This window comes from Ceratotherium simum, chromosome X, assembly GCF_057802395.1.
Source record: "Ceratotherium simum simum isolate JZ-2026a chromosome X, ASM5780239v1, whole genome shotgun sequence".
Lineage (NCBI taxonomy): Eukaryota > Metazoa > Chordata > Mammalia > Perissodactyla > Rhinocerotidae > Ceratotherium > Ceratotherium simum.
Window position 1 is genome coordinate 79,876,929 of NC_141940.1, and position 23,572 is coordinate 79,900,500.

General features: G+C 44.3%; 2 protein-coding genes across 7 annotated transcripts in view; both read left to right on the plus strand.

The window, feature by feature from the left end:
* The window catches only part of ARHGEF9 (Cdc42 guanine nucleotide exchange factor 9), a 247,901-nt gene that overhangs the window by 95,295 nt on the left and 129,034 nt on the right, over positions 1 to 23,572 (plus strand). The window contains exon 1 of one of the 6 annotated variants that reach the window (XM_014794899.2): positions 8,478 to 8,626. The exons of 2 other annotated variants lie outside the window; for them this stretch is intronic. Coding sequence is in view for 2 of the 4 variants with exons in the window: in XM_014794898.2 (XP_014650384.1) it covers positions 8,625 to 8,633 (9 nt within the window). In the remaining 2 variants the exon portion in view is untranslated. Of the gene's footprint in view, positions 1 to 8,477; positions 8,638 to 23,572 lie in introns of those variants that run through there. 3 more of the 6 variants (XM_014794898.2, XM_014794901.2, XM_014794897.2) reach the window with 3 other exon arrangements.
* On the plus strand, positions 7,856 to 8,445 carry LOC147911903 (uncharacterized). The gene has a single exon (XM_087426405.1). It carries the CDS (start codon positions 8,266 to 8,268, stop codon positions 8,443 to 8,445), a length of 180 nt encoding a protein of 59 aa, XP_087282531.1. The 5' UTR covers positions 7,856 to 8,265.

Consider the following 23,572-nt stretch of genomic DNA (forward strand, 5'->3'; position numbering starts at 1 on the left):
CTTGTCAACACCTTTGGCAAGGCTGTTGAAGATTTAAAATAGTGCTTTATTTTAAGCTACAACTAAAAACAAGTCATAGCTTTTTGACCTTTAAGGAAGTTAAGAGACTTGTTTGAGGTCACACAGCTACCAAGAAGCAGAGGCTGGACTTATATCTGAAAGTTTTAACTTCTCGTGCACCGCTCTTTCACTTTGCCATGAGCTTCTCAAGGCATTGTGGCATAAGAGCAGCACATGTGAGCATCAGCCATTTTAGGTGAATATAAGCTCACAGGTAGCTCTTCCTAAGGACCAGTGTTCAGAATAAGGGAGGGGACAGTCCCACTCTATTCCTCATTGTCACTCCTACCTGGATATGTGTTCTGAGGGATGTGGACACACTGATAAGCAACCAGCCTGGGGAGGGGATTGCAAACCTTATCACCAGTGGAAGAACTTAAAGAAATGGTCATGTTTATCTTGGAAAACAAATGTGTGTGTATGTGTGTGTGTGTGTGTGCGCATGTGTGGAGAGAGAGAGAGGGAGGGTGTTCAGAAGGAAACAGAGTTTGAACCCATGATAAATGTCTTCAAATACTTAAGAAGACTATTGCTTAGAAGGACTTGGCTTTTTTTTGCATGGCCCAGAGGATAGCACTCTAACAAATGGGCAGGAACCATAGAATAGTGAATTTCAGCTCAAAATGAATAATTCTCTTGGAAGCTTCACAGTGAGCTTCCTGTTACTGAAAATATTCCAGCAGCTGCTGGAGAAAACTCATCAGAGATAGAAGAGAAAAAGGTAGGCTTTGGAAACAGATCTCAGTTTAAATCCTGCTACTGCTACATCCTACCTGTATGGCTATGGGAAAATGATGTAAACATTCTGAACCTTAATTTCTTACTCTTTAAAATAGCAATAACAATTAGTTCTTTCAGGCTTCTGGGGAGGATTAAATAAAATAATATGTTGGAAGGCTTAGCACCACGCATACTCAAAGTAGGTGTTTCCTCCCCCACTCCCTCTAGCCTATCACATATACCGTAGAAAGGATTCCTTTTTAGGAAGGTGGGGAGGAAATGACTGTTTTTCCCATTTTGAATGTGAAATTCTATGATTTGTTCTATAATCATCAACAACTTTATTCATTATCTGATTACGCTTGGGACACTTTACTGCATGACGTTGAAATTATGTGTGTTTGTGACAGTCTCCTCCACTAGACTGTAAGCTTCCTGAGAGCCTCTCTGTACCCCTTAGCTGTCAGAATAAGTGCTTATTGAATTTAACTGATTTTTGAGGAGTAGTGATCTCTGTGCTGAATATTTGAACTAACCAGCAGGTCTTGTCCTCAGGGAGCTGACTCTCTTAAATAGAGCTGACAGGCATGCATGTGCAAGAGCATCTAGTTACATCAGTAGCCAAGACAATGAACAGACAGGATTATCAGGTGGCTGCTGTGGGGACTGGGTGGCAAATAAGTGAGTAACAGTGGGGGTCAGGAAAAAATATTGAACTTGCCTTAGGTGTGTTTCCTGGCAGAAGTAGGACTTTGGGAGTTGTTTGAACCATGAAAGGCAAAGGACAACCAGGCATTGGCTTTTCCTTGAGAGAAGGCAGATTTAAGACTTAGGCATCTTACACCTGGGAGGTAGGCCACTGGGACTCAGGTTAGGACATTGAAATGGTTTATTCCTGTGACCCCGGAGACATCATGCAAGATGCTATTGGAAAATGGGACATGTGTCACCTAGTGGCATTTATATAACACAGTGTTTAAGAGCATAGGCTCTAGACCCAGACTGTTTGAGTTTGCATCTGGACTCCACTACTGACTAGCTATATGGCCTTGGGCAAGTTATTTAACCACTTTGCCTCAGTTTCCTCATCTATAAAATAAGGATAATAGTATCTACCTCACAGGGTTCTTGTGAGGATTAAAAGTTACTACATGTAAAGGGCTTAAAACTGTACCTGGCACAGAGTATGCATTTTATAAATGTTAACTATTATTATTATTATCTAATGAGTGGCCTTTGGGTCCTGAGAAATATACTGGGTGCTTATAGTAATTTCAATGTGAGTTTGGGAGCAGTTATATGCCAGACCATCTCATGGAGTGATTAGCTCCTCAGCAGTGGCTGTGGTAGAAGTGGTGATAACATCTGGCTCAAAGAGATGGAAGAACTTTGTACCAACTGAGATTGTCCCAAAGACGAATGGGATGTCTTAAGAGAGAGGAACCTCCCCATCGTTGTGGGTGTTGGAGCTGAGACTGGATAACTACTTGGTGGGGATGTTGCAGGAGAGATTGCAGGATGAAATTGGGCTATACCAAGAGATTCTCTGATTCCTTGATACTTGTCAGCAGAAGGGCTGGCTCTGGGGTGGGGGTACTACTGCTTAAAATGTGGGGGACTCATCTAATATTTTTGAAATTGTAGACAGAGTTGAATGGTCAACGCACTCAGAAGGCTGACCACACATGGACAGGGCTGGGATCAAATATCATGTTCCAAAGTCTGAAATTTCTCAAAAGTACTTTTGAGACAAGAGACAAGGGTTTGATTTCTGCGCTACCAACAATCAGCTGTGTAATCTTGAGCAGGTTGCTTACATTACCTGGGCCTCAGTTTCTTAACCTGGAACATGAGGGTTTAGACTAGATTTTCTTTGAGGTCTGATGAGACCTCACAGAAGGTCTTGCCTTCTGTGATTGGAAGACATGATTCTCTGAGTGGAAACAAGTGGATGAAGAAGACATTCATGTATTCAACAGATGTTTATGAAGCACCTGCTAAGTGTCAGGCACTGTGCTGGGCATGGGGGAGAAAGCAGTGAACAAGACAGGCATGGTCTCTGCCCTCTTAGCTCCACAGTCCAGTGCAGGATACAAACAAGAAAAGAAAAATATTACAATACAGGTTAATAAGTGTTCCAAGAGGGGTAAACAGAGGGTCCTATGGGAGAATAATATGGTCCAGAATGTTTTTGAGGGGAGAGCATCAGGGAAAGCCTTCTGGAGGAGGTGGCACCTGAGCTGAGCTTTGAGGTGGGGGCTGGGGAAGGATAGCAATAGTACACAGGGCTTAAGGCAAGAGAACCTGGTGGGTTATGAGAACTATGGTAGGTTCTGTTTAGCTAGAGAATAGAGAATGAGAGGGCATTGGTGAGAGTGGTTATAAAGGCCAAAGGATACCAGATTGGCAAGGTTTTGTATGTCATGCCACAGAATTTGCCTTAAAGTCAGTGAGGAGCCATGGAAGGCCTTTGAGCAGAGGAGTTATATAAGTCAGGGTTCAGCTGCAGAAATTAAATCACTCTAGTTATTTTCAGCCAAAAGAGTTTTAATACAGAAAATCAGGTACTTCCAAAATTGGTAGAAGGGCTGGAAGGGCAAGCTTTAGTCCGAGCCTCCAGGAATGACTCCCAGAACAATACCAGGGGAGCTGTTTTCTCTGCTACAAGCAGGAACGTGAGGCATCAGGGACTTTGGGAACACTCCACCTTATCTGTGACCTAGAAATCCCAGGAATCTGCAACTGTCTTAACTGTTGACTAGAGTATCATCATGCCTGCCAGATCCTCAAAGGCAAAAAAAAAAGTCCCATTCTCCGCTTCCCCAAATGCACAAAGCCAGTGACCAAACACTGGGGCCTATGAAAAAGTAACATGGCTGCAGAAAACCCTAAAACTTCCACTATTGTGCTTGCCAACAGAAGCCACAGAAATATGGCTTCTGCATCATCACTTCCTTCCAAATATTTTGCATGTCCATATGATTGGCAGAAATAAATCACATCTAGAACACTTGATGCAAAGGAGTCTGAGAAATGACAGCTGGTTGTTGTAGTTTTTTTTGGTTTTTAGCTTTTCAGCAATACAGTAAGGCTGGCTAGAAGGAGGGTGGCATGGTTTCTGAGCAACCAATCTATATTATCTACCATAGGCTTGATAAGAGCAGAACTGCTTTTGAGAGAGAGAATTTGAGCAGGAGAGTAGAGGCTGAATTAGGGAGAGAGAGCAGCAGAAGAGACCCAGTAATGAATGGTAATAGATCAGAGATGAGGAGGAACTGATTAAAGGTACTGGCAGCAGGGAGAGAGAGGAAGGACACATGAGAGACATATTAAGGAGGAAGAGAATCACCAGGACTTGGAGACTGGTTGGCTAGCAGGAAGGTGAGGGAGAGGCAAGACTTATGGATATCTCCTTAGTTTTTGGCTAGTTCTATGTGTGACATTCCTACGTGACAGGGAACTCAGGGGAAGGAGGAAGATGGCAGGGGCAGGTGAAGATTACTTCAAGTTTGGACTTATTAAGTTTGAGGTACTTGTGTGATCGTCAGGAGGAGATATCCAGAAGGCATTTGACGATTCATCTCTAGAGTTCAAGAGAGCTATCTGGGGGTCATCAGCAGAGAGTTGTAAGCTCCATGCAGGCAAGGGCCTATGTCTGTTTTGTTCCCCATTGGTGTCTAGTAACTTTGTTGAAAGGAGGTGCATCAGTGTGTAATGTAGGTGGTAGTTCAAACCATGGGAATAGATGGATCTACCATTCAGTACAACTGTGGAATGAGAAGAAAAGGGGAGTGAGATTAGAAGAACCCTGAGAAATCATGGCCTTAATGACTGGATGAAGAAGAACCCAGGCAGGAAGTAAAGACAGTATAACTAGACACGTCATGTGGATGCTCTCCCCAAGGCAAAGGGAGCATTTTAGGAAGGAAGAAGGCATCAATGGAATCAAGTGGGAGAGAAGTCAGGGAAGATAAACATGGGAAATTGGCCATGACATGTAGCAACAAGTTGGTCATTTGTTTTTATTCACAAGAAGTTTCAATTTCCTATGAGATAATTGGGATGAAAGCCTGGTTGCAGTGGGTTGAAGGGTCAATAGATAATATAGTGGAGACAGGATAAGATTGCACTTTCAAAGGCAAGGAGAAAGATTCTGGTTGCTTACATTATGATACTGTCCTGATGACCAGTATCTGTCTCAACATAATCTAGAAGAGGGGCTTTCAAACTATTTTGAACCATTACCTGTTGTAGGAAACACGTTTTACATCACAACCTAGCACATTCATATTTATAAATAACTGAAACAAAAACTTCATTAAATAGTATTTACTCTATATGGACATTTCATATAAATGGAATCATACAAAAGCCTTTTGTGTCTGGCTTCTTTCACTTAGAATAATATTTTCAAAGTTCATTTATGTTGTAGCATGTAACGGTACTTCATTCCTTTTATGGCTGAATAATATTCCATCATATGGATATACCACATTTTGTTTATCTATTCACTAGTTGATGAACTTCTGAGTTGTTTCCATCTTTTGGCTATTGTGAACAATTCTGTTATGAACTTTTGTGTACAAGTTTTTGTGTGGACATGTTTTCATTTCTCTTAGGTATATACCTAGAAGTGGAATTGTTGGGTCAAACGGTAACTCCATGTTTAACTTTTTGAGGAACTGCCAGAGTGTTGTCCAAAGTGGCTTCATCATTTTACATTTCCCACCAGCGGTGTTATGAAGGTTCCAATGTTTCCACATCCTCCCCGACACTTGTTATTGTCTAGCTTTTATTATTATAGCCACCCTAGTGTGTGTAAAGTGGTATCTCATAACAAATAATGCTGTAGTAAGTATCTTGCATTTACATTTCCTGCATTTGATTCACATTTTCCTGATGGCTAATATGTTGAGCATCTTTTTGTGTGCTTCTTGACCATTGCTTTGAAGAAATGTTGTTCAGATCCTTTGCCAATTTTTAATTGGGTAATTTTTCTTTTTATAATTGAAGTGTAAGAGTTCTTTATATATTCTAAATACAAGTCCCTTATCAGATATGTATTTGCAAATATTTTCTTCCATTCTGTGGGTTCTCTTTTCATACTCTTGATAGTGTTCCTTTAAAGCACAAAAGTTTTGAATGTTGATGAAGTCCAATCTGTCTATTTTTTTTTGCTTATGCTTTTTATGTCATATCTAAGAAACCATTGCCAAATCCAAGGTCACAAAGATTTACCCCTATTCTCCCCATTTTGTTAAACTTAGCCACAATATCATTATCACATCTAAACAATTAATAGTGACTTCTTAATATCATCAAATATTCAGTCTGTTCAAATTTCCAGTTGTTTCATAAATGTCACAAATGAGTGTGTGTGTGTGTGCACACACAACTTCCACCTGAATCAATCTCTCTTTTTCCTTCCTATTTATTTGCTAAAGAACCGGGTTGTTGGTCTTGTAGTTTTTTACAGTCTGTATCCTCATATTGCAGTTTAACATGTTTGTCTGTCCTCTGTATGTTCTATAAATTGATAGTTGGATCTAGAAGCTTTATCTGATTCAGGGTTTTTTGTTGTTTGTTTTGGGATGAATCATTCATAGGTGGTGTTTTGAGACAAAACTTTTGAAGTGGAGAATTCTTTGGGTTTTATTATATCTTGTAGGGCCAGGGGCCATTTTGTTTATGACCTGCATTCATTCAGAATTTCCAGTCATCTAGTTAAGATGGGTGACTGTCCTATATGTAAATATTTCTAGAGAATAGAAAGCAAATTTCATTCCTGTTAGAATCTAGTATGCTTGGAGTTCCAGAACTTAATTCGTTCTATCCCAAGCTAAGCCAGTTTTTTGCTCCTCTCCATCAGTATCTATCTGTTCACTCTTCCAGTCCTAGAATGTAAGAGTAAGAAGGGCCCTTGGAGATCTTCTGTTTAAGGGAGTCCTGGGTTTTTGAGGGCCCAGGAGCCTGCTGAATTTGTATGTATTTTTGTGAGATGAGGGTTCAGAGGTTTCACTTAATTCTCAGATAGGTCTAAGTCCTCATGCGACAGAAGGGAGGTGGAGGCCCAGAAAGGGGAAAGGAATTGTCCAAAAGTCATACAGAAAGCTTGAGGTAGGGCTGGAAGTAAATCTGAAACCTTCTGGTCTCTAGTCCAGGGCTTTTCCTCTTAGTTCCAGAGACAGGGTCACAAACACAGGGGCAGTGATGACAAGTAGATTGCAATTTTTGTAGAGGCTTTTCCACTGCAAAGCTGGCTGCTTCTCTTCATAGTACTCAGCATGCTGGAAGAGTGCAAGCTGTTATAGAGAAATCTGACTTGTCAATGGAGGGATATCAGAGAAAGCCAAATAGAATTGGATTTTGGATAATTTGTAGTGTGTCCTTGTGGTTCTGTTCACAGCACTCGTTTGTTGAATTTGTATGGCTAATGGTAAATTGCCTGTAAATACTTAGGCAGTGGCCAAAGGCACCTTTGCTTCCTCCTTGGCCCAAGCTCCAAACAAAGTGGCTGCCAAGGCATGCCTCCTCCCCAACTACCTATCCCATTTTTCCATTCCTTTTCACTCCTCCACATCCTTTTTTCCTTCCCTTCCTCCACCCTCTTTCATTTTGTTCCCTATCCCTTCTCCCTGCTTCCCATAATCTTCCCCTTGTTCCCTCCCTGCCTCCCTGTCAAGCCTCTCCCCTCCGCCCCTTTCTATCTGCTCCCTCCTCCTTTCCTGGTCATTTCCCTCCTCTCCTCCCTCCCTCCCTACATCCGCCTCAACCCACCCCCAACAAACTCCCTACCCCCACGCCAGAATTGGGGGCGGTGGCTACCGCTAGTCGGCATGGAGCGAGCCTGCTCGGGGAGCCTTGGGCCCTCCAATTGGCTGCCGCGGCTAGCACGCCAGCTCAAGTCCCGCCCCCAGGAGAGTAAACGCTCCTCTGCGGCACCTGCTATTGGCTGGAGGGCCTGTCAGCAGATGGGGCTGCGCCTCACGCAGGCGTCCGCAGTAGCTCGGTGATTAAAAACGCATCCTACGGGGTGGGGGTGGGGAGAGGAGAGGGAGAGAGCCAGCGAGGCAGGGCAGTAACGAGTGGCTGGCAGCTGGGAACCCCAGTGGAGCGAGAGAGCGTAGGAAAGCGAGCGAACTAGCGGGAGTCGGGGAGACCTAGGCTGACTGATAGGCAGGCGGACGGACGCACGCCGGGACAGACTGAGCAAGCGTCGGAGAACCTTGCACTGGTTCCTCCCGCTTTTCCCTTTGAAAGCGAGGATTTTGCCTTTTCCGTGGCGCCCGAGAGAGAATTCTGGACTCTGCCGACTGCAGCGCAAGCTAAGATTTCTCAGCTAGGGAAGAAAGATCAGCTCAGTCCTGAGAAGGCGGGAGGCAAGCTCCCCTGTCCCCATCCCCCCCCCATACCAAACTCGGGCGCCAAACCCAGCCCTTCCCTAACCAGCCGACTTCCTCCTCTTCTTTCTAGCATGGTGGCTGTATGGACAGTCTGACAGAACAGAGACTGACATCTCCCAATCTGCCGGCCCCCCACCTGGAACACTACAGTGTTCTGCATTGCACCATGACCCTGGATGTGCAAACTGTAGTCGTTTTTGCCGTGATTGTAGTTCTCCTGCTTGTTAATGTCATACTCATGTTTTTCCTGGGAACGCGCTAAATGGAGTACAGCCGCCTGAGCTGTTGCGAACTCTCGCTTTGATTTCATCCCGAGAACAACCGAGAAAAAAAAAAAATCAAGAGAGACAGACAGAGACAGGGAAAGAGAGGGAGAGAAAGAGCAAGCTTTCTTACTCAGGGGGGAAAACGTTTTGAGCTTCAACATGGCCTCGCTGTGATATGTATGACGTTGGTATATTATCTCTCCCTAAATCTTTTGTCATGTCTTGTCTTTTAAGTATGCCTATGAGTGTAGTTGCTTATTGCTTGAGTAAAATTGTTGATAAAGAAATGCTTTCTATTTAAGTATGCGTGTGTGTGTGTGTGCATTCTCCATCTACGTGATGTTTACGGAGCAAGCTCTGCGTCCTAAAACGGTGGCTTTGCTGTTCGTGGTGTATTGTCAACTCATTTTCTTGAAAACTGCCTTTAAATTCCGTGAGGGAATTTTAGTCAAAATTTCTCTCTTGCCATCAGGAGTGCATTTGGGTTTGTTTGGGGGCAAGGGGACTTGTGGGAAGAGGATGATGAATTTTTGGCATGTTAGGAATGACAGTCTTGGACTAGATGTTTAGAAGGAAAAAAATGATAGAAGGAATGAATTTAGAGAAAATGATTCTGTAGTCTCTAACAAGAAGCAAGAATTTGAGAAGTGATGTGGTGAGGTGCATTGAGCTGGCAGTTGATGACTGTGTTCTTTTAATCTCAATTTGCTGTCCAGGGTTCACAGTTTCCAATTTGGAAAGAAGCCACCTTTAAAACATTTCTTAAAGCATTAAATGTCAATTTCTTTGAAATCATGGAATGGGACAAAAAAGCGTTCTCTGATCTTTATGAATTGGCAAGAAAAGACATTAAAAAGAGCTGCTTGGGTTCCTTCTCCTAAAGATTGTACCCCTGGATTTGAGTTTTGGAATTTTCTCTTTGTGTCCTCCAAAAAACAACAAAAGCCAGCTCTTTACCCACCTTGGGAATAATAGTATTTGGATATACCTCTTTAGGGTAATCTCATGTGCAATGTTGTTCTTGAACTACATCTTAAATAGGACTTGCTAGTGCTAATGAGAAAGTGGTGGTTTTTGTTTGCTTCCTTGCTTGTTCTTTAAGATAGAGGTCTCTCTAATTGGAAGATTTCCATAGCAAAATGAAAGTATGTATCATGCTAAGTTGAGAGTTTTGAGCACCCCCCTGTCCCCCCCAAAAATGTCTGGTGGGAATGGAATGAGAGCTCAGGAAAACATGAGCTAGAAGCAACATTCTAATTTGACATATATTTGTATGTCTGTATCAGATGGTGGTGGTGGTGGTTGCTGTTATTATTGTGCTATTGTTATTATCTTTACATTTCTGTTTCCGCTGAGAAAGCTCTTGGCAAAGCCAGGAAAAAAATTGTCTCTGACGCCAGTGTGCATAATACTTGCCTCCTACCCCTACCAGCTGATATAGGCAAGTCTTCCTCATTCCGTTTCTTACCTGACTTGAAATAGTGCCATTTCTGGCTCATGTAGCCATGAATCAGGGCACATACACACATTTCCCCTACACCCATGTGGGCGGCTGCTCATGCGTGATGTGCAAATCTGCTGACATTGTGCTGTTAAGTTTCATGTCCTGTTCATTCACTTTGGAAATGGTTATGAAGGGAAGAGAGGCTGTGAAGAGGGCTTTTGAAATTGTCCTGACTTCAGGACCCAGTGAGTATTATTTATGGCATCTGGAGGGGTTTTGAGCCTCAAGGTGTGCTCTCGTTTGCTTGGTGTGGATGAGAAGCTGGTTTTTTATTTGATTGGTACCATGGTGTAAGCATGATCTGGGAAGTTTGCTGTCGTTGATTCTTATTATTTACTCTTTGATCCCTTTGTGGGGGCTACCTGGGTTGAACTGAGAACTTGTTTCTTTGCAAAGAGAATCTAGTGAGTTCCTCCCCCTCTCTTAGCTCTAGCAGTATTATCTAAAGTAAGCTTATATTTTGGTTGGGCGCTTTGTTTTGATACAATGCTGGAGAGTGAGGAAAGGCTCCAGACTGTGCAACTACAGCCCTGGGTTCTCTCCCTTCAGTGGTTGTTTGACTTTGGGCATTTTTTTTTCCTCCTCAGTGGGTTTGACATTCCCTGTAACATTGGCATTTGGGGATGGTTGGACTAGGTGACCTCCAAGTTCTTGCATTCTGTGATTTTCGGTGCCCATAGGCACTTGAAATCAGAGGGGGGTGAACTGGAAAGACAAGTGAAAATGAAAATGAAATGTTAATCAAGGGTTGATGGGAGTGGGAAATATCTGGTTTTCGTTTTTGTTATCTGGAGAAACTTAAATTTTACCTAGGAGATTTTTTACCTAGCTATGTGGGAAGAAAACTGGACTACAACAATGGAATGCTTTTTCCTTTTTTTTTTCCCTAAGGGGAGAAGGGTTCTCTTAGGCTAGTCTTTGAGCCAGGTTTATGACAGTAGTGTCACAAAATGCCACAGCCTTCACCTCTAGGTGCCTAACACACCCTTGGAAGAAAGCTTTTGGAAATGTGTGTGTGAAGGGTGTGTGAGAGTATGTTCATGGGTGTGTGTGTACGCCCTCTGTGTGTGTGTGAATGGGTGCACACTTCTGAATGTGGACGGGGTTGGTTGTGCTAGGAATGAGGAAAAACAGCAGGGCATGCATTGATTTCCACAGTTCTGAATGGCTTCCTTGTGCCTGTAAGGATTTGATTGGTGCCAGGATGGATGGGTATTCCCCCTACCAATCCTCCCCCACCCCACAACCCCTCAGGCTAAAGGGGTAGCTTGAATGAGCCCTTCCATCAGTAATTTAGCTGGCGAAATGGGTAAGCATTTTCCAAATTAACTTATCTCTAGGCAAATAAGGAGATGTTGCTAGCCAGATGGCAGGCCACCCTACAGCAGCTAAAAGGGAGTTTGGGGAGTAGAGAACCAAACTTGGCAATGTGACTTTTTACTTGTGTGAGTCCTAAAGGTTTGGCATTTCTCCTTCAGACTTGTGAGGGTATGCAAAAAGAAAAGAGTGGGAGAAAAGGAAAAATGCAGCCCAGAAGAGTGGAACTCTCTGCATTTTTACTTTTTTTTCTTTTTTCTTCCCTCTCCTGCCTCTTCATCTTCCCCCTTCGTCCTTTCCTCCTCCCTGCCCCCTGCTGTAAGTGGGTAAGAAGGAAGAGAAGAGGGCTTTTCCTCTCTGATTTGTCCCAACTTTTCCCAACAAGGTTCCTTGTTCCCTTTCCTCCTCTGACCCTTTTGGGTAAAGGATAAGCTTTTGCTACTAGGAGGGGCAAAATTCCAGCTTAAGAATTTTGGCTCCCAGCTGCTCACCAGGGGTTTCAAGCAAATGCCTTCAACAGATATCCTAGTAACTCCTGAATCACTCAGCTCCTGCTGAGTTCCAGAGCCCACCCTTTAAAGGTCCAGGCATCAATGCCTCTGGAGAAAGGTGTCTGCAGCCCAGCGGGACTTGGGAGAGATGCTTTTGGGGAGAGGACAAAGAAAGAGCAAGATCCCCATGGCCTGCAAATGCCTAGAAGACATGTCCACAGAAGGCATACAGAGCCTAGCCTTGTCCCAGCCATGGAGACTGTTTATTGGAAGGCTCCTGGGTTCAAATTCCTCTCCAGTCACTGCCATCTCCTTAAGATTAATTGAGCCATTTCACAGCCCAGCTTTAGTGCAAGGAGGTCTGCAAGCCCTGAAAAAATATATTTTTTTCATCTTGACTTCTGGTTGAGGCAGGGAGGTGAAGGGATAGTGTGGTGAGAACAAACTGAGCAATGCTTTTCCCCCATTGAGACAGCCTCTATCTGTCAGAACTTGTAACATTTGCTTGTACAGTGTGCCCCAATTTTGTTTGTGGCTTAGGGAACCCTGCCCAGCCCAGCTGTAGTGTGGAATTTGGAGGTTTTTGTTTCTGTTTCGTTGGTCTCTTGAGTAGTTTCCAACTGGGAAGGTTGGGCAAATTGGGAAAGCCAGTTTGATTGTGGGGCTGGTGAACAGGGTTTGGGCCCTGGCTCAGATTGTCTCATCCACTTGTGTGTGTGATTAAATTGCTAGCTAACTGAGGGATCCCAATGAGCCTGTTGGTGAAGTGCTCTTCTGCCCTGTGGTGAGGCCCAGATTAAGAGTGCTTAACTATGACTGCCAGTTGCAGGGATGGTGCCAAAGTATGTCTTTCTTCTAGTCTTTGTCTGCCATCTTGGCCTCTGCTTCCCTTGGCCTGGCCTGTGGAGTGCTTGCTTTGGACAGGGACATGATTGGGAATTGAGCCTATTCTCTTAAAATAACTGCCTACTTAGAAGACCTCCCACAAGGCATCTGGATCCAGCCCCAGTGGCTTTGACCCAAGAAGTGGGATGGAGGTGGGGAATCTTAGACTCTCTAGCTTTTATTTCTAGCTCTGCAACTTGTTCTAGACCAACTGAGTCTTTGGCTTTCCAAGAATCCATGATCAAAGCTTAGCTCTTCTGATATCTTCTCAGAGTGTCTCCTGTCATTAGGTGGGTCTAGCTCTCAAAAGTATTTAGTTCATTGTGCTTTGCCCTGGCACCAAAGCACAAAGTGGAAAAACTAGAAGGAGGGATGGCTTAGAGGGGATAGAAGACTCAGGAAACATCCAGTAATGACAATACTAATAATCACTTGTCAGTGCATGGGCCTATAGAGTTTATAAAGCAATTTCACATCATTTCTAATTTTGAGCATCACATCAGCCTGGTGAAGTGGGTGGGGATGATTGTTATTCCTGGTTTTACAGATGAGGAAAGTAAAGGTCAGAGAAATTGGTGGAGTGGGAGAGTGGGTCTGCCTTTCAAATGGAGAGGGGAGAGAGTCAGAGTTGATCATTCCCAGATAGTGTGAAGCTGAATGGAGTCAGGTGGAGAGGGAGGTGTGTGAGTCACCCCTGAAGTCATACTAGTTACCTCAGCTATTTGTTTGCATTTTTAGTGCTTTTTCATACCTTTCATTTGTATAGCAATTTTGCACAGAATTCTTTATTCAGTAAAATGTTGTCTTTTTATCTTGAATACACATCAAAAAATTCCCTTTAGTTTTATGAAAACTCACTATTTGGGACCTTCAAGGTGAAAGGCAGTGTGCATTGGTGAAGCCTGAAATACAGAATGTTTTCAAGGAGCAGCAGTTTCCATACAATGGTCCTTCCTTTTGAAGAACTCTTATTTTTTTTTTATATTTATTTAAAAATATGCTGCCCAGAACTTATCATGCTACTCAGGTGCCACCTGATCAGGATCCAGTACAAAGGGACTACGATTTGTCTGTGAACTATCTAATAGTGCTGTCTTTTAGTGGTTCTCAACTCTCACTGAACATTCAGATCAGTTGGGGAGTTTTTAAATACCCTTGCAAGGTCCCCAATCTAAGAGATTCTGATTTAATTGGCATAGGATAGCCCCCACCAGGGTTAAGAGCCACTGTATTAGCCTTTTGGGCTGTAGGCTTAAATGCTTTGCTGTCTAGTCTAGTCCTCCACTCATTTGTGAAATTGGCCTTTTGAACCAAACTTGAGGACTTTTTGAAGCAAACTTGTTAAATTTTGTTTTGTTGGTCTATTATTCTAGCTTTATATGGGTTTTTAAAATTTTTCTTCATACCATGCAGCAAATTAGCAGTCCCTTCTAGCATTGCATCAGTTAAACTTTATTTTCTTTGGTTGATCTATTCTAGCTTTTTTGGGGTTTTTAGCTTTTTTTCCTTCATGTCATGGAACAGATCAGCGGTCTCTTCTAGCATTGCATCATTTGCAAACTGAATTAGTATCATTCAAGTTGTTTATTCAAAGAAATGTTCAATATGATGAGGTTAATGCTAGTTCCTCTGGCATCTCACCAGAACCTCTTCTTGGAATTGGAGCACATTAATTTTTGTATATATCTGGTCAACCAGTGCAGACTCTACTGGGTTCTACCATCATCTATTCCACCAGTGGCTTAATGAGGATAATGTGGCATGATAGATTTGTTGTGTGCATTGTAGACATCAAGATGTATGCTAGGCTCATAACAATCATCTACCAAGCCAATGACCCCATCAGAAAGAGGACTATGAGTCACATGGCATCTTAATCCTGGTAAATCCTGCTGCAGACTGCAGGGTTCCCTGTTTTCTTTCAATACCTACAAACTGTATTTTCCTAACTTAGTCCAAAATTTGCCTGAGGGTCAGTGCCACAACTGTAGATTCTATGTACCACTTTCTTTTCCCCTCTTTGGAAAAGTAGGACATCATAGATGTAGCTTTCAAACAGAATATATTTGGTTTTCAAAGAGTTCAGGAAACTCTTTGCGCATGTTTCCCTTGGTTGGCTGAATTGTTTCCATTAACCCAGTGGTCCTCAGCCCTGGCTGCACTTTGGAATCACCCCGGGAGTTAACAAGACTAACAACAATTCCTAGACTCTCTAGGGGAGGTCTGATTGAGTTGGTCATGGTGAGGCCCTGGCATCAGTATTTTTTTAAAAGCTCCCTGAGGTGACAGGAATGTTCAGCCAGGAATGAGAATGACTGCTATGTTTAAAGGAAATGTCAGCTCAGCCTGAATCTGGCTTATTGCACATGTGAATTGACAGGCTTCGCAGATGGCGAAATTTTATTCTAAGATTGTGGGGGCCTTGACAAATTTTAGGGGCTTGTGCCCACTCTAAAAAGGAGAACTCAACCCTGGAGGGTGAGTAGTCTGGCGACCTATTCGGATTTAAAATTACCAGCTGTCAGATGGTTTGAACCCTTCAGGAAAAAAAGCAGTTCCTACATATTTGCTATAATAGTGGGGAAGATTCTGTTCATTTGCTGGGTGAGCTTGGGTAAATTACTTTTCTCATCTGAAATTCAGTTTCCTCATCTGCAAAATAAGGTTAGATGGATTAGATAGCTGCAACGATTTTTTTTCAGCTCTAATGATCTGTTCTTACTTTGTGATTAATACTAATGATCAAATTGATTAAGAATGTTATTATTCAATACCAGCAGGTAATCCAAAGATCCTTTTTAGCAGGTTTGGAATGCATAGGGTGATTTTAGGGGTAATAGACTTGCCTTCCTAATTATATTTAACTTAGGTTTCTTCTAGAACAATTGAACTACAAGTTGTATTCATTGAGCACATACTAGCCACCAGCAGAGAAGGGAGCCCTACAATGAGCTGAGTGGCAGGGGGCTGCCAACTTGGACTTTAGCATTTGTTAAAGAGAAATGTTGCATGGATAATTGAGAATTGCCTCTTATAGATAAAATACCAGCCTCTTAGGTCTAGGAAGGCCTAGGAGGCAAGAGGACTGGCTGCTTTGACAGCCCAGAGCCCCTTCCTGCAGTATTTTAAATAACCATTCATTTAGTTAATACTGTTACCACTGTTAATAAGAATTTCAGCAAATAAAGTTCCCTAGTTATTTCATTGGCTCCTCCCCCAAACATGGAAGTAGTTGAGGAAACTGAGGAACAGAGAGATTAAGAGACTTACTCAAGATCACAGTCGGGAAATGGTAGCTCTTGGCCTAGAACCTAGGCCTCTTGATGCCACATCCTGCAGTTCTCCCAGCGTAGCCTGCATAGTGGACTCTGTGGTCAGAATGTGGTCATGACACTTTGAGAATTGAAGGTATTCCCCTGACATAGAGCAAAACTCAGGAGGAAACTGAAGAAAGGAACAAAGGGGCAATCTGGAGGAAAAGGAAAGGTTAAAGGAGGAATGTGTCTGAGGTCAGTTCTTTCTTGCTTTTATCACTCTGCTCTGCTAGTTTCAGGCCCCTGACAGGAATTCGGTATTTGGTCTTTGAGCATCAAGGTCGAGAGTTGGTAGCAGAGAAGAGGGAAAGTTGTGTATGCATGGCAGAGGGACAGCATAGGGAAGGCAGACCTTCAGGAGGAAAAAACAAACTGGAAATGGCCTTGGGACCCTTGGGAGCAAGCTGTGGCTCTGTACCTACATTGCTGTCAGAACTTGATCAAGGCCCTTCCCCACTAAGTCTCAGTTTCCATGTCACTAAAGTGAGGAGTAGATTCAGTAGAAGAACCATGTTCTCAAATGAAATTTGAGCTGGAAGCTTCTATATAAGACAGGAAAAGGCGAAACTAGTCTGGTTGAAATGGGCCTGGGACAGAGGTGGACAACAGAGTCTGGGGCTCCAGGCAACCATCTTGCCAATGCAGACCTTAGTAATTAGGGGAATTGGAATTAAGAGAGTGAGGATGGCTCTTCCCAGCTCAGCCAGACTGCTTCAAAGACAGGGCAACCTTGGATTGGGGAGGGGAGGTTTTTCATTTAAGTGGCCAGGATTCACAGAGAATCACATGGGAGCAGAGATTAAGAGTACTTTGGAGATCTTCAGCATACCTCTCCCCCTCCTATTTTACAAGTGAGAAAACTAAGGCAGTGAAGGGGAAAGGGACTTGTCCAAGGTTGCGGTGGTGGGCTTTGGATCCTGACTCCTCAAATCAGGCCCTTGCCCCCTATAACCTGCTACCTCTGCTGTGGAGTTCTGGCCCTGTGCTCCCTTGGCTGGATCAGAGACCTGAATGCTCTCTGATTTGGTTGCAGAAAGCGAGCTTACTGAGAGGCTGGGAGAACAAGAGTATTATGTAACCTCCTGGAGGGGAGCAGGCCTGTCAGCGGCCCTTGGGTTGCCAGGCAGTGAGGTGAGAGTTAGGGGGGATAGAATCTTCTGCAGACTAAATTAGTTCTCCTGAGGCAGGGAGCCCTGGATGCAGCCCTTTGCTGCAGGGCCATCCACTCTCAGAGTCCAGTGGAAGTCAGCAATGCGCTCCATAGGCAGCTCTGGGAATAGTTCTGGCAGCTCGGATCTCTCTGCCTGCTTGCTTTCGTTAGAGGAGGGGAATCCATGCACCTCCGTGCCCAGCTGGCTGCAGGAAGGATGTGCTAAGTGCCCACCCTCCACCCCCTCAGAGTGTGGTGCCTAATGGCAGTAGCTACTTTTAGCTCTACCTCCCACAGCCTCTCCTCCACCCACTCTTCCTTCCTCCTCTATCTGTGAACCCTGCTGGTTGGCAGGAGGGCTGGGCAGTGGGTGCTTTGGCATTGGGAAAGAGGCATGGGGGAGCTCTTCCCAGGCATCCGTAGGAGAGGCTGTGGTAGGCCAGCATGGTGGGAGGGCTCAGAACAAAGGCAAAATGATGAGTCTGCTTTGTGCTAGGGCACAAAGAGAAAAATGAGGCTCAAAGACTTATTGTCATACAGCGCCTGATCTGGGCTCAAGCTCTGGCAATTATGGTGCGATTTGAAGTTATTCCAGACAGCTATGTCTTCTAGAAAAGGAATATTACAAGCTGTCCTGAGTCTAATTCACTCATTGTGGGAGCTGGGGAACTAGGCCCAGAAAGAGAAAGGACTCACCCAAGGAAAGACAGTATATTCGTAGTAGTACTCGAGATAGAACATTGCCTTGCAAGGATATGGGTTCCTGGACCTGTGAGACTTGCAAGCCGTCCTTTTCTTTCAGGGGTGGTAAGGGAAACCTGTATGGTGTGATGGAAAGCAAATGGTCACTGAACTAGTAGTTTGATATTTTTTAGCTCTGTGACCTTGGGCAAGTCACTTAGCCTCTCTGAGTTGGTTTTCTTTTCTGTTAGTTGGGGCTGATAATCCCTGAGAACTCTCTGAGGCAGAAATCTCTGGGTGATTGCTACAGTGGAGGGGTCTGCAATCTGTAGGACTTGTGTAAAGGTTTTGTTAATGAGAAACATACACATGAATAAAGGAGGGGGGGCTGAAAAAATGAACTCAGTTGCTGAGTGACCTTATGCAAATCCCATTGTCTTTGTGCCCCATTTCTTTCAGCTTGGAGGACTTTCTTTTACTTTCCTCCCTTGGAAGGGTGGAAGCCCTATGACCTGGCCTGTGTCTTGGGTCCTTGGTGGGAAGCTGTGCTTTTTTTATAAGAAGGTTTCTTTTATTTACCCCCAGCTCCATCCCCCCCACCTGGCCACACACATGTTGCTATGAATAGCAGACTAGCTTTCTCTCCCTGTCTCCTGCAAAGCGAAAAGGAGAGCTTGAAAGAAAGCCAAAGTTAATTGTGTTTTTATTTAGTGCCTTCTCAAGTCCGTCAAGCCAGAACCACCCAGGTACTTGGCATTTAAAAACCAATTCTTGGCCCCCAAGAATCCTTGGCTAGAATTTATGATGAGCATTACTGGGTTTTCATGACATGATTAAGTTGCATTAGAAATCACAGGCTCTTGACAAATGACCTACTTAGAACAAATCTACACTTTGCACCTTTATCTGCATCATTTAGTTTGGAAAATTCTCATTGCTCCAGAGGCAGGGCAAGAAAATAGGACTGTTGTATAGTCTTCTGTTCCTGCCACATTGGTCTTTTCCTCATAATCCTATGAGGTGAGCAAGGCCAGGATTATTCTCCTCATTTTATGGCTAAGGAAATTGGAACTCAGAGAATTGCTTTGATTGACTCAGATAAGTGCTATCTCTTAAAAACAGTGGTGTGCTCGGAAGAACATAGCATATAGAGTTAGCTTTTATCAGCCTATCCATACCAAGTGGCCTTGGGCAAGGAGTTCGTTCTAAAGATACCTTCTGCACTTTGCTTCTATCTAGGTCTTGTTATAAAAGTTAGTCAAGATAGCAGAGAAAACTAGGCAGATGCTACTAGATAACTCTGGCTAGGTTGGCATTAAACCACTAATTGGCAATTCAGATACATCTGTTTGACCTATGATAAGTCCATCTAGATATCATACCATCCAGGGATTCATGAGAGGCCCTGCCAAATGCAGAAGAGTGGCCCTAGATTCTATGGCTCTTCATGCCATGTTTGGAGGTTTTCTCTTTGTAGATTTATCTGGTCATGTTCAAGACTAGGCCTTGAGCCTGAAAGCTTGCTCATTATCATCACCCGTTCTCACAGTTATCCCAAAGGATAGAGAAGAATGCTTTGGATAAACCCCTTCTCATTTTGCCTGAGCTTTGGTGAAGATTGTATGCCTCTGGGACTTTATCCCTTTTACTCCAAGTGACTCAGACCACTGGGAAAAAAAAGTGTGGAATGACAGATGTAGGGAGGCAACCAGTAGCTTGCCCAGGACTAGAGGGGGACTAGCTAGGATGAGACATCTGTAGGTGCTAATCGACATGCACATATCTGTGCACTGTCTTTTTGTGGTGGTAGTGGTGGGAAGGACCAGAGTTAGTTTGTGGTGCTTAAACTGAGAAAGTCACTGGATAAAAATGAGAACCCATAAGATCATTGAGCCTGTACCTTCACAGTACTTCTGGGGAAACTGAGGCCTCGGGAGAGGCAAGGACTTGCCCAGAGTCTACGAGTTGGTCCTTGACCCTTGTTCTGTTTCTCTGTTCAACTCTTGGCTGCTAGACCTCATAGTTGTTAGTCCCTTTGGATAAATGGAGTGGTGGCTAAGCCTTTTGGGAAAAGCACCTATGGCCACCACATTCAAAAAGTGACAGAGATGAAATTTGAACCCAAGTCCTTTGACTTGCTTAGAAGCAGATTGACCCAGGTGTCTTAGAGGAAAGCTATTAGAAACAAATTATGATGGAGGAAAATTGGTGCAGCCTTGCTGTCTATCCATGCTCTCTGCCCATACCCACACTTACACACACACTATAGGTCACACGTGATGCACACTTAAACACACTCAGACACATGGGTATATTTGAGATACACACAGGATACACGTGTGAGGTACACTTTCAAATTGACACACTAGAAGCACACACTTAACCATGTGGCACACTCACACTTGCACATACTTGGCACAGGTAGGGTACACACATACATGAGGCATGCTTATGCAGATTTGTGTGTGTGGACACACATGGACGCATATAAAACACAGTTGCACACCCACATGTACATAGGGCACACTGGGATTCACACCCAGATGTACTCCTACCCCCAGATACACACTCCTATACCTGAGGTACACACTCCTAAGGACTCACATGGACAAACAACCCTTCCCCTGTGTGACATATTCAAACACACCTATGCAACACACTCGCATGCCTCAAAGACCCTTGTGGGACACACTCTGACGCAGAACGTCCTACCCCTAGGGGCAGCCAGCTCTCCAAGTCTTCCAAGTGGGCACGACAGGGCACTGGCCCCAACTGGTGGGCCTCTATCACTTTGCTCTGGCTCCTCCTTCCTTTATCCCTGAAATCGTGCTTCAGAGGGAAGTGAGCTTAGGAATAAAATGGATACTCAAGCTGGCATGTTAGTTATAGCAGGCTCCACAAGGCAAACAAAACTTAACTGAGCCCTTGAATGTTGAGTTAACAGGCAGATGGAGAAGATAAATTGACACTGATAAATGTGGGAAACTTGAACATGCTCCTCCATCCTCCAGTCCACTTACAAACCATTATGGAATGATATGATTGTGAAGTAATGTCCTAGAAAACCTAAAGTAACTGAATATTAAAGTTCATTTTTCTTGGGAATGAAGTAACAACTTGGACCAGAGCAAGTATATCTAAATTGTAGGTGGGAGGGTATGAGGGGAAGTAGTAGGATGCATGAAGAGGGGCAGAGGCCTAGCCTCTCCTCTGTGAGTGGAGGGAACAGCCACATCCTTATTGACCACAGCCCTGCCCCTAGGCACAGAAGCTTGGGCCATCTGGCCCCACTAATGAAGGTCTGCTATTTTTAGGGTTTCTCAAGCTGGAAACCAGGTCGAGGTGTCCTGGGGAGGCCCTGCTGGCCCTTGGTACCAAAGGCTGGAGATGGAAGGAGGGGGCCCTAGACTGGGTCTGGATGAAGGTTGGGAAGCAGTGAGACAGGTGACCAGAGTGTGCCAGGTCTGCCCTGGAACAGCAGACTCAGAGCCCCAGTGAGTTGCTGTTGACTGTGACAGCCTCATGCCCATTTCTCAGCTTTGGACTTGAGATCAAGAAACACAAATTCCAGTCACTACTCAGACACTTAAGGTGTGCCTCAGTCATGTTCCTCTCCTCTGTCAGGGTCTTATTTGGTCTATAGGTAAGATAGCCAGTATTGCCCTCAGATACTGGCAAGGCTCAAATAGGCTGCAAGTTGAGAAAATACTTTGCAGATGTACTTATTCTTTGCCTTACAAAGCTGTACCTCCTCTATCCCTAAGCTCGTCTCGATGCCTGCCAAAAACTGGGCCTGACTCCTATCAGAGTAGCCACAGAAAGAAAAGCCCAAAGAGAGGGCCAGGAGAAGGTAACCTTATGGGGTCAGGTTGATCAGAGTCATGCTGGAGTCTACCACACTCATACAGATGCTTCTCAATAGCAGGTCAGTCCCTTCCCATAAAACAGGTTTGCAACATTTAGGTGATCATATAGCTTCAGCTCCTCGACAATCCTAGATAGTGAGGGAAAGTGGGGGGCATCAGGAGCAGAGACTTCTTATACTAAGAAAAACGAGGTCAGACAATCTGTACCTGCCACCTGCCAGAGGAAGCAGCCTGGAGTGCCAGTTCTGACCCTGAGAGAGTGTCTAAGTTTTGTGCTCAGGGCCATTTCACCTGCTTTGTTGAGGGGTGGGTGAGGAACTCAACTATGTAGCCCAGGTTCAGATTTCTCCTCACCCCGTGCATTGTGGGCAAAGTTCTTCTGAGCCTCAGTTTTCTGGTCTATAAAGTGAACTTAACTGTAAAGTCTCAGGATTGTTGAGTGTAAGAATTTACCGTGACAAGGAATGTTAAAAGTGCCTTGTAAAATGTTGAACATGTTTTGTTGCTGTTTGGATTGTTAAGAGTTCATCCAGGTCATGATTTCAGGTTGTTTGGAGGTAATCCAGGAGCTTGTCTTCACTTTATTACTCCACTCATTTCCCCTACCCTTCTTTTAAGCCAGTATTGTCTCCATTTTACAGATGGGATACTGAGGCCCAGAGAAGGAAGGGACCAGCCTGAGGATACAGTATTAGGTAGTGGGAGATTCAAGACTAGAAGCCATGCCTTCAGACTCTGTTCAGTGTTCTTTCTATGGACCCAAGCTACCACCCAATGAATTCCAGTGCTAAAGGAAGCTGCCAGCGGCAGCTTAAGTTAATAAACGTTAAAAATTTAGGTTTGTCTCTGCCACGTAGCAAGGAAGGGGGGCTCTCTGGGGCCCAGCAGTGCCCTGCTTGCCCACGAGAGTCACACTGACTGACCCTTCATCCCTTCCACGGCAGCTCACGTCCCACTCGTCTCCTGCGTGTTGGAAGCAGTGAAGCATTGGAAATGATGCTAAGCTGTTGTGAGAGGGAATTGTGCTGCCCGTTTAAGTCACTTCAGGAGGATCCCTGAAGGCACTTGATCCAACTTGGCCACCCCCACCTCCTCACAGTTTCCTGGATACAGAACCCCTGTGTGGCTGATCTGTCTAAGGGGTTAGGCTGAAAGGTATCTGAGGAAATAATATTTGAGGGCCTTGATCTGTGGAGTATTTTGCCAACTCTTGAGGAATAAGATAGTGGCAATCTAAGAACCCAAACTGAGAGAGTCCCTTGAAACCATCTGGGCTGACTCGCACCTGGCCTCCAGGACTTTTTCTCCCTTAGTGTGTTCTTCCTCGTATACCACAGACTCTCGAGCTGGGCCAGATTTCCTAGAACCTTTCTAGCTTGTTTATTTTTGCCTTTTTGAGCCCAGAAGAGAGGTGGGTAGGCACATTGAGACAGAGTGGTGACAGGAAGGAGATGGAAGAATCTGTGGAGCTCAGGCCTTGGGTGCTAAGCATTGGGGAAGAAGGGTTTTTATGTCTTTTTTCATCTGTCCTGCCACTAATACATTCTTTTCCTATAGCCTGGTGATTGGCTGTGGGATCCTAACCCAATCTGTTGCTCTTTTCGTTTGTGCTGCTAAAACCTGTAGAATGACTACAGTACTGGCCTTTCTGGGGGATTGGACCAGCAATGTCAGGGGCTGGGGGTGGGGAAACTGGAGGAAAAAAGGAGAGAGACTCCTTCTGTTCTTCGAGTTTGAGAACCCAGAGAGGTGGATAGGGAAGGGTTGGCTGCCAAAGCCCTGCCAAGAAGCAGTCAGTTTCCTCAGCTTTCCTGATCCTAGACACCTCGTTTTTTTAATTTTATTTTTGAACAGGAAATACATTCACATGGTTCAAAATTCAAAAGGTACAGGAGGATGCACAGTGAAAAGTCTC

Excerpts from the sequence above, each read along its gene's own strand:
- LOC147911903 (XM_087426405.1), top strand. The coding sequence starts at position 8,266 with ATGGACAGTCTGACAGAACAGAGACTGACATCTCCCAATCTGCCGGCC.